A 10,908-nucleotide genomic window follows, 5' to 3' on the forward strand; every position below is an offset into this window, starting at 1 on the left:
AGACGCCAGCATGGAGGTCAGGGGCAGCTCCTACGTTTGATTCTAATCAAAGACGTCAGTCCCAGTGTTGGTTTGGGGCCACATGGGTAGGGACGACCGGGAATCAGCACACTGGGTTTGCATTCCCCAAACAACGAGTCACTCACCCTCCGAGGTCCTCCGCGTGGCTTCTTGCACACCAGTACCACAAGAGAACGTGGTGGAGTCCTGATTATTACAGCCACAGGTCCCAGAACAGAAACCTGTACTTGGAGGTGGACAGAACACTCAGCTGGCACAGTTTGGGGAAACTGAGGCAGGAGCCAATGGCAAGTGTTGAGTCTTTTTGGTCCCCTGAAAACTCTTATTCTGTTTAAGGCACCTCCTCAAGGCTGTCTGTCCCCAAGGCTTCCAGGGTCTGGTGGCAACATGGTCAGTTGCAAGTCTATGGGGGGAAGGGAGCTGTTGTGTAGGATTGTAAGGAATTCCGAGATGGCCGGCTTTGCCTGCAAAGGGGTAAAACTTGCTGCGGACCTAGAGTAGGACACCAGGCCCGGAGCATGTATTTTAAAAATGATGCCTGAACTCTGTCCTGGAAGCCCCTCTCAGGGCTCCAAGGAAGTGCCTCTAAGTCCACCAGGGTATGGAGAAACGGAAGGCAGCTGGCCTGGGTCCCGCACGGCCCCCGCCCAGGCCTCAGGCTGGCGGCCTCCTGATTTGTCTCCCTTAGACATTCAGTTTCTGTGTCAGAGTCCATGCCAACCAAGTGTTCTGCAGAGAAAAGAAGGAACCAGTTTGAAAGCCACTGATTTAAATGAACACAGCCGATAGCACTGAATTCCATTCAACAGCTTTTCCAGCTCAGCGGTCTTGCTATTAGAACAGGACACTTGGTGAGGAGAGCCAGGGCAGCTCTCAGTTCCTTAAAGGGAAAGAAAATTCTGGCTGCTATTTCCCAGCCCCGTCGGGCACTCCTGGCCTCAGTTTCCCCATCGATAAGAGTGGAGTGATCTCAGCTTCATCTTCCACACGGAGCTGTTGCAGGGTGCAGAGGAGTTTAGGGGGATGAGCAGTTGTGAAAGGAAAGCTGAGGTGTCATGATGAACGTGAGAACAGGTCTCCAGCTGGCCTGTGGTGAGGGGTGGAGCCATTAGAATGGCCTGGGCCCAGAAAAGAAAACCTCCTGAGGAATTCATGCTTATCTACAGAATGAATGTGCCCCGTCAAGTTTATGGCTTGTCTGGACGGTTTCCCAACACCCGATAACTGCTGGGAGTCGAGGGACCAGGTGAGGGCTTGAAGCCGATACCAGGAGCCGCCCACAGACCTGAAGTGACATGCAGAAGACACCCAGTTAACGCTCGGGCCATGGAGATCCCCTCGGCTGTTCCTTCTAAAGGGTACTTTTCTCTCTACTCTCCTCCCCTGTGGATGATACTGAGAAACGCATTGCTTGAAAAAGAGGTTATTGACAAAAGCCTGTGACACTGACTACAATATAATCCCAACGGAGGGCCAAGCCCCCAGACTGAAATTGTCAAAATGCACAGTTTAAAGTCTCCTGTTCCAGTTACAGAAGACCCACCTTTAGAGGTTTGCAGAATTAGTATAGAACACTAACTAGAGACTTCTGTACGCCCACTAGTGGCTAATTCAGAAAATCGACAAAGTGATGCCACGTCACCTCTTGGTAACATTCTGTGCCCACACCTCCCAGTCAGACGCCTTTCTACTTTCTGCACCCCCCAAATCACACCTCCTTAAGGGTCATCCTGATGTCCCCACATGCTTCGTATGGCATTCGAATCACAAGGTGTTTCATCAACGGTCCTCTCTTCTTGGTGGATCAAAAAAAAGAAAAGCAAACAAACCCATCTTTTCTATAAAAGTTTATTTTGTAATTTTACAAGAAGTGTTAAGGGGAAAAAATTGAAATTATGTAAAGGTGAGGAACAGTGGTATACAAAAATAATTTAAACACACATATTAATAATAACGCAACATTTCTTTCTAGCAATGACTAGTAAGTAATCTTGCCCAAGATTTTTCCAAAGCTATTAAATATATTTTAGATAATAGTACATAAACACATGTGCACAAATACACCACACACACACACACACACACACACACACACACACACACATACTCATATATACAGCTCAAGTACTTTTTCTGTGCATTCCAGCTAACTGATATAGCTAAAGTGAAAAAAACAAAAAGACTAAATGCCTGAGTGTCCTTAAGATTGAATACATGTGCACTGGATCGTGAATTTTGGAGACATACTGCGATTTCCCCTCCTAATCTTGTTAGTTACTAGCCTGTACTCTGGGGTCTTATCTAACAATTAAAGTGTGTCGTTCAGATCTGCTCAAGGGTGTGGTCGTCGTGGGGCTGCAGGTGGTGTCAGTTCAGGAAACTTCTACTCTCTCTTGCTCCCAGTAAGTGCATCGACACAGATCAGAAACGGGGTGATTTTAAGGGTGAAGCTCCGGGCCTGATTACATCTGGCTGACTCTCTGCTTCAGAGCCAAGAGCTCTCTCTCGATTTCGTAGGGCAGGTCGGAGTTCACTTGCTCCTCCAGGTACGTCTGGATGTCCTCCACCTCCTTTTCCCAGAACTCCTTGGAGATATCAAAGAGCTCCTTCATGTTGACGTGCCCCAGGTCTTTCAGATTCAGGGCCCCCTCCTCAGGGATGTAGCCGATGGCCGTGAGCTTGGCGCTGCCTTTCCCATTGACCCGGTTGAACATCCACTCCAGCACCCTGGAGTTCTCTCCAAACCCGGGCCACAGGAATTTGCCTTCCTTGTCCTTCCGGAACCAGTTGACATGGAAGATCTTGGGCAGCTTGGCCGCCGGGCGCTGGGCCATGCTGAGCCAGTGGGCCAGGTATTTGCCGAAGTTGTAGCCAAAGAAAGGCCGCATGGCAAAGGGGTCATGCATGATGACTTTGCCTGGTAACAGAGGGGGGGAAGGGGGACTCGGTTGGTAAATGACGCCCTCACAGGACACCATTAGTGCAGTTAGTGTTGACATAAGCCTGCTTGGTTTCCTCTTTCTCTCTACACAGGCAGAGTGAGAGAGATAGAGAGACAGAGACAGACAGAGAGAACGACAGAGAGATATAGAGACAGAGAGAGACCCAGAGACAGAGTGACAGAGAGCACCGGTCACCGCTCCTGTGGTTTCAGATCTAGACTTCAATTTACCTTTGTGTTCGGCAGCCGCCGTGGCCTCCGATCTCATGGCCGCCCCCACAAACACTCCATGCTGCCAGCTGAGCGCTTCGTAGACGAGAGGGACACCTTTAGCAGGAAAAAAGAAATGTCCCTTAAAAGCTTGGACACTCAGACCCTTTGGCTGGTGATGTCATCTCACAAAAATGGAAAGACACGGCAGAATAGCATCTTTCTCATTCCGCTAATTTTTCATTCCCAAAGCTCCAGGGCAGAAAACTGTCAAAGGTCCACCACCGTGGCCACACAGCCAAAAGGAAAATGGATAAAGCTATGTGAGATCCAGGGCCCACAGAGGCTCGAGGCGGTCCTACATTTGAGCTTGCTAATTATCCTGGATGTTTGGAAAGGAGGCTTGGGCTCTGTGGCAGCCTCTGCCGAGATGACAGGAAAGGCGCGATTTCATGCCCGCCTCCCCCCAGCCTGGATGAAGGAGCGCCTCACCCGCAGGCCGGCGCCCTCCGAAGATGATGCCTTCTATGGGCACCCCCTCGGGGGCCTCCCAGGCGGGGTCGATGATGGGGCACTGGCTGGCAGGAGTGCAGAACCGCGAGTTCGGGTGGGCACACGGTTCCCCTGCAAACAGCAAAAGAGGAGAGGCCCCTTAGCGTCTGGCGCAAACATGCAGCCCCACCAGCTGGAGCACCGGGGCCCTCAGAGGGGGCGTACCATCCTCGGGGGTCCACTCCTTGTTCTTCCAGGAAGTGAGCGTGATGCCCGAGGCCAGCGGCTGGTCGATGCCTTCCCAGTAGACGCCCCCATCACTGGTCTCAGCCACGTTGGTGAAGATGGTGTTCTTCTGGATGGTCTTGATGGCATTGGGGTTTGTCTTCACCGAGGTCCCAGGGGCGACACCAAAAAATCCATTTTCTGGGTTGATAGCCCTTAAGTTACCTGGAAAATTTTCAGCCAAAGAACTAGATGTGAACACTGATCGAAGCATAACATATACTCTGATATCTTGCCAGGCTCACTGTGGTTCCAAATTCTCACATCATTTTGGTTTCTTTGGGGTTTTTTTCTCTCCTCCTTAGGATATATTTCTCTTTTCTCTTCCCACGATTATATTTACAGCTCTTTCTTCCGCATCAGTTTCCCACCAACACTACTTGAACAAATTTATTAGGTAAACAAACAGCCAGCCACACGGGGCCCCGTTTCAGTCCAGATTTGATACGAAATGAAAGAATGCTTATTATATAGAATACATATTTCTAAGACTTTGCAAGATCTGAAATAACTGGATTAAAAATCCCAACAGTGTGGATCTGGGAGAACTGGGCATGTTTTGAAAGCAGGAAGTTCACTTAGGTCCCGTGATTATCAGCAACAGTTGGGCCTAAAAGAGTCACCTTGTTGGTCAAATTTCATCCAGGCGATGTCGTCCCCCACACACTCTATCTTCCACCCTGGGAGGGTGGGGTTCATCATAGCCAGGTTGGTCTTCCCGCAGGCGCTGGGGAACGCTGCCGCGAAGTATTTCTTCTGGCCCTCGGGGTTGGTGATGCCCAGAATCTGTAGGACACAAGATTCCTCCTTAAACTCTTCCTGCCTTTCTTTCCCAGCGGCCAGGACTTCAGCCTAGAAGTGTTCCTGGAAGCCCCCAAAAGGTGGGTCCCCCACATCTATTTCTTCAGGTATCAAAACAAATATTTTGAAGGCTAACGTCCAAAGGCTCTCTATTGGTCTGGCTGTGTTTAAAATCCTTGACACGGGGCATCCACAGCGTGCTAATAATTATTGATGGCATTTCCAAGTCTGTCCTGGGGGCACGTTGGGTCTGGCCTAAGGCGAACTGTAACGCGCTCTGTATTTGCCAGCACTCCGCCCCAGCCCGCAGCCCTCCACCGCGCACACTCCGAATTCCTGCATCTTACCAGCATGTGCTCTGCCAGCCACCCCTCCTCCTTGGCCAGCCGGCTGGCAATCCTGAGGGCAAAGCACTTCTTCCCGAGGAGCGAGTTCCCGCCGTACCCACTCCCGAAGGAGATGATTTCTCTGCGGTCGGGCAGGTGGGCGATGAGCGTCAGCTCTGGGTTACAGGCCCAGTTGTTAACCAAAGGCTCTGCACAAAAGGACACATCCCACGTTAGCGTTAGCGTGGCACGACCCCTGCCGGGGATCCCCGGGATTTAAGCCTAAGCTTACTTTGAAAACTTCTCGCTTTCGATTTTGGAAAAAGCGTGCTTACTTTTTAAAGGCAGAGGGCACCCCACGGAATGGAGGCACCTGATGAATTCCCCGTCCCCCAGAGCTTCCAGGACCGGAGTGCCCATTCTTGTCATGATACGCATGCTGGCCACCACGTAGGGCGAATCTGACAGCTCGATGCCAATCTTGGACAGAGGCGAGCCCAGGGGTCCCATGCTGAATGGGATGACGTACATGGTGCGACCTGTGGGGTCAGCCAGGGGAGGGGCAACTGGTGAGAAACGACCTTGGACTCACACACGACCAACATTGTTTTCCCAGGTGGACCCATTCTCATGGGCCCCTCTGACGACATCATGCTCTACTTGCCAGCAGCCCCCTGATTTACAAGAGTCCACTGGAAAGGGAACGGAACCCCAAAATGAAGGGGTTTTCGGAAATGTGCAATTGGGTTCCACCAATCGGTCTTATAGCCACATGTGTAGGAATAGTTTTCATGTTCCTCTAAGACAATCTGTAAAATCCAAACCGAGATGTACATTTCCAATACATTGCCAATTTCACATCCAGAATTTAAAGATCTCTGAGGCCATGAGAGTTCCCATTACTGTTACAATTACCATCAGGCTAGACATCATCGTAAAAGGCTTGTTGATATTTTGCCCAATCAAATACATGTTTTATTTACCTTTCATGCACCCTGGAAATCGGGCATTGAACGCTTTCTCGAAGTCCTCCTCAGACATCCAGCGACCCAGTTGGCTTTGGCCACTTTTGGGGATGGGCACCGTATCTCTTTGCTCTTGGGTAATGATGACCGTCTTGCTTTCAATTCTGGCCACATCCCTGGGGTCAGTGAGAGCCAACCAGCTGTAAAGATCAAAGACACACGGGTGGGATTGGAGAGGCAAGTGCTGTGACTCTGCGCTGCATCTGTGTCCTGGGTCTATCTCCTAGTTGACCACCATTTAGGAATGGACCGGTGCGTTCTTTATCACATCCTTCCCACACTTAGCAGGTGCCAAGCGCACTGGTGATATTCTATAGGTGTGGACAGCCACACCAGCTGGGACACAGTCAAGGAGACATTCACTAGACGGTGAGCTAGTCTTTGAGGACAGGGATTGTCTGACTTTCATTCTTACCAGGGGTCTAGTTTGCAAAGAGCATTTGTCGTGCCTCTCAGTGAAAACTTGGGCTCTACGAATGTCATTACATTAAAGTCTATATGGCTCTGACCATTTTATTAAGGTTTTCAAAAGTCTGCAAAACCCCACCACTGAGAGGTCTTCGCCACCTCTTTCCACCAACACCATGTTGGCAAAGGGGAGGCACGGAAGCTGGGGTTGGAGGCTGCACTCACCAGTTGTCATATTTCTTCAGCCTCTTGATGGTCCCCTGTTCCTCCATTTGGTCCAGCAGCTTCCGGTTCTCCTGCTCGGACCCATCGCAGATGTGGATGTGGTCAGGCTGGCACAACTTGACATTGTGCTCTACAAACTCTCTCACGGCCGCCGGCAGGCTATCCAGGGTTCCCTGGATGACTTTGGCGGAGAAGTTGAGGCCGTTTTGCAGCTGAGGAGGCATTTCTGTAGGGTGGCGTTGAGGATCCAAGGTTCCCTGAAATAGAAAGCACAGGCTTCCTGAACAAAAACAGCAGGTGCCTGCCAACAAACTCGATGTGCTTTGTTTGGGTGGCACACCCCCAGACAGTTGTGGCTCTAAGGAGAAAAAGAAAGTGAGTTTGTGTGATCTCTGTCATTGTTAGAAAGGCAAATTCAAAAGCTCTACCTACCGTTCTTCTCTCTGGATGCTCTCGGTGAGAGATCCAAGCCTTCCTTTCGGACTCTTCCCTCTGGTGACTGTCCTTTCCCAGTGGGAAGGCCGTGCCTGGTGTTTGGTGGCAGAACCTTCTGGCTTTAAATCCCATGGACGAGAAAGGTCCTGCCCCCGCGCCCCACCCAGGAGGCTCGTCTCTGACGTCAGGGGCAGGTCTTTGGATCACAGCCACAGTCAGTTATACTTTGGCCAGCTCAGCACAATAAACCCCAGGGAGATAATCATTGAACAGCTAGTCGTGGGTAAATTCTGGGAGGCCTCCAACCCCTGGACCAGCCATAGCAAGTCCTCACACAACTTTTGATTGACTAAACTTTGACCCAGTTCACTGCTGATGCAAAACACATGGCCCTTCCGTTGACAGGCGGGAGGGATCGCGCACAGGCTGATGGGACCACCTCCTGGACAAGTGTTGTTGGCAGCACACTATGTGTACCGATGGCTGCTGGTTGGCAGGACACCATGGTGGTGAAGTGTCACCTCAAAGTGTCAAAGGCCCATGGGAAGAATGTGCCCAAATGCTGGCGAACAGGTGACTTATTGACAAAGGTCTGACCTAACTGGGAGCTAATAACCTTATTGAGTGTCCACTGTGAGTCCCCACTCCCACCCCAATTATGAGGGCTGGAATTTCTGCCTGTTTTGCTTACTTTTGTAGGTACAGTTCCTGGCACATAATAGGTGCTGAATGAGTAAGTGGCGAGCATTGTTCTAAGTGCTTTGTATCAACTAACTCATTACCACCTTCTGAGGCGGAGCCCATGAGGAGCACAGACAAGGAAACTGAGGCGTGGAGAAGCTGAGTGGCTACTCCCAGCTCCCCGGGTGGTGGGCAGCAGAGGGAGAATTAGAGCATGAGTGAGCTGGGCTCTGGAGCACCACACCAGACTGTCCCTTGTGAGGTGCCAGTGCCTTTTCTGGAACCTTCCATGTATTCTCCAAGTGGTTCTGGCTGGGTGCAGTTACTCCTAGAATCGACTATCCCTTTTTGTTGCCCTTGCAAGTCTGAGCATCTGGGGAATAGAGGGGGCTTGGCGGTTTTGCTAGATTACACTTGAGCAATGAGACCTTTATAACAGCGCTAAAAAAAAAAGAATCTGCTTTGCAAGCCATCAGAGCTTCAGTCCAAGTTAATGAACCATGGAGCTGTTGCTGGTGCGTTGAGAACACCGGGTGAGAAGTCAGGAGAAGGGGGCCAGGCCCCGACTTCAACAGCCAGCCAGATGGCTCAGGGGGAGCCCCCTCCCTCCAATGAGGTTGGGTAGGGACTTGCCCAGCTCCCCACGGGGTGTGCGCTGATGTAATTCTGTCACTATGTCTGTAAGGAGCTGAGGCAAGTAGAAGACATTAGGAATGGCGACCTCAAGCCAAGAGTATTTAGAGAACTGTCCTGTAGAGCTTCTTTCCAATTGCAACGTTACGTTAGGTGCACACGTCATCAACTTGCAGCAAAACCATCAACCCACTGCTATGTCTCATTTATTCAGGTTTTTATTCAACCAATTGAAGCTTTCAGTATAAATACAACATGTTTTGTTTAGTTTAAAATTATCTCCCATTTAGGGCACTAGAATTCATTATTAGTGGCACTATAGCCACACACAAGTTCGTGTCCCGTCTGAATTCAACCACGATGTAATGCTTAGGTACTGAGGGCCTTTCTTAGCATCTGATGTCAGTGAAACGAGCCATTCCAATGCATGACCATGAAGATGCAAGACACACATTTATACGAGCGTGGCGCAGCTCACCAAACAGGTCGAGATGCCCATTTTGCTGATAAAACTGCAATAGGTTTGATTCCCTCGGAGAGCACATAGGTAGAAAACAAAAATGAGAAATGGGAACTGTTTTGCAGTTCTAAACATTACCCATAAATTCAAGGTGTGTCTGTTCTGAGTCCTCCAGGACAGAAACAGCTAGTTCAATTAAAACGTAGGAGCTGCGAGTCACCGCCGCCCTTCTTGAAATCTTCTAATTACCGAAGAATGGAGCAGTCAGGAAAGCAGCCTGAACACACGGGTGGGGCCTGCCGAGACTCAAAAGGTGCGAGCAGGTGAGGCGAAGAGGTGGGGAACAGCTGCCCTTCAGGTGAGCAGTGGGAAACAAAGCCCTGAACCTGGAAGAGGTCTCACAGAGGATTCTGAGGACAGTTTGATGGTGACACACATGAACATTTCTTGGGTTCCTGAAAGCCAATTAAAAAAGCAGAAATTCACAGATGGTGAACAGAAGGTTCAAAGACCATCACCACCAGTGCTTGGAGTTCCTGTAGAGTTTAGATCGGTGGTTTCCACACTGTGGTCTAGAGCCTGGGGGACCCCAATGAGCCTCCTCACGGAGTGGGGGGAAGGCTGAGTGAGACGTGCTCCAAGCCCGCCTCCCCCACAGCCCATCTGACTTTACTTGTGGTTTTTACTGGATCTTTGAACAAGGGATTTCACAGCCTGAAAACGCTGGAAATCCACCAATCACAGCCGACTCTTCCATTGGAGAGGTGACATAGCTGAGCCCCAGGGAGAGCCAATAGGCTATTCCCCCAAGCTCCAAGCTAAGGCTCCTAACTATAAGCTCATGACCCCTTACCCCCACCCCACTGCACTAAGGGTGATGGGATCGGCTCATTCCACCCACGGGGCGACCACAAAAATGCCCCTCCGTTCAGGAATCTGAATTCATAAGAAAGCATAACCTTTTCCCAGTAAAGAGAAAAGGGACAGTGGTTTTCCAGAAGGTGATAAGAAGCTAACAATGTAAATGCCACATCTTGTCCAGGAGCCAAAGGCATGTGCGCAAATCAAATCAACTGAGTCTCCACTGCCAGGGAGGTGACTCCAGGGGAACCCGACTGGCCCAGCCGTGGAAGTTTCCAACGCTCCTGAGCTGTGCAGTGGCCAGCCATGGAATCATCCGTCCTGGCAGTGATGGTCATCCACCCCCATTGTGTTTGTTAGGGACAAATATTTAGATGTTCTACATTTATGGGGTAATCTTTAATGCCTTTACCGTCTGGAGGGTATTTGTACAGAATTGAACGCGTTGATTTCCTGTTGTGGAGCCACAGAATTATATAAGGGACAGGGTCCTTAACAGATTGTGTTAATCTAGCTTAATGGGTAGGGAGGTCTCCTTTGGGGGTGATAAACTCTTCTGGAACTAGATAGAGGTGGTGGTTGCCTAACACCACGAATGTGCTCAACGCCACTGAATTATACACTGTACAATGGTTAATTTTATGTTATGTGAGTTTTATCTCAATTGAAAAGGAAAAGAGATTTTGAGGTCCAGTGTGTTATTTTGAAGGTGAGGGGAAAATGACCAAGTGTGGGGGCAGGAATGCTGTGGGAGGGGGCTTTTCCACAGCCCACTCTGGGATGCAGGCATGTCTGCCACACTCTCCCCGCCCCCGGCCCATCCCTCCACTTAATCCTTCCCGCTTCTCTCAATAGCCTCGTAATGTTTTAGACATTGATGTTGGGCCGAATGTACTCTCACCCAGCAGAGAAGACAATTTCTGTCATTAGGGAATCTTCCCCCAGGAGGGGTACGATTTTGCTTGTTTGCACATTCTTTCCACAATGAAGAAATCAAAACGAACCTAGAAGCAAACCACTTTGCTTCACGCGTGTAAATAAAGTATGATTTTTGCTGCCAAGATGTACACAGAAACTGTTAAATGAATGCTGACAGCCAAGGTG

At 50.0% G+C, this 10,908-nt stretch overlaps 1 protein-coding gene across 1 annotated transcript; it reads right to left on the minus strand.

The window, feature by feature from the left end:
- Nucleotides 1-2,109: 2,109 nt before the first annotated feature.
- PCK1 (phosphoenolpyruvate carboxykinase 1) lies at nt 2,110-7,317 on the minus strand. Its single transcript, XM_033095120.1, has 10 exons — nt 7,167-7,317; nt 6,735-6,991; nt 6,060-6,241; nt 5,412-5,615; nt 5,098-5,285; nt 4,573-4,735; nt 3,890-4,114; nt 3,665-3,796; nt 3,194-3,289; nt 2,110-2,938 (listed from the first exon to the last, which is right to left on the minus strand). Exons 1-10 carry the CDS (start codon nt 7,299-7,301, stop codon nt 2,484-2,486), a joined length of 2,037 nt encoding a protein of 678 aa, XP_032951011.1. The 5' UTR covers nt 7,302-7,317; the 3' UTR covers nt 2,110-2,483.
- Nucleotides 7,318-10,908: the final 3,591 nt, after the last annotated feature.

Source organism: Rhinolophus ferrumequinum, chromosome 23, assembly GCF_004115265.2.
Source record: "Rhinolophus ferrumequinum isolate MPI-CBG mRhiFer1 chromosome 23, mRhiFer1_v1.p, whole genome shotgun sequence".
Classification (NCBI taxonomy): domain Eukaryota; kingdom Metazoa; phylum Chordata; class Mammalia; order Chiroptera; family Rhinolophidae; genus Rhinolophus; species Rhinolophus ferrumequinum.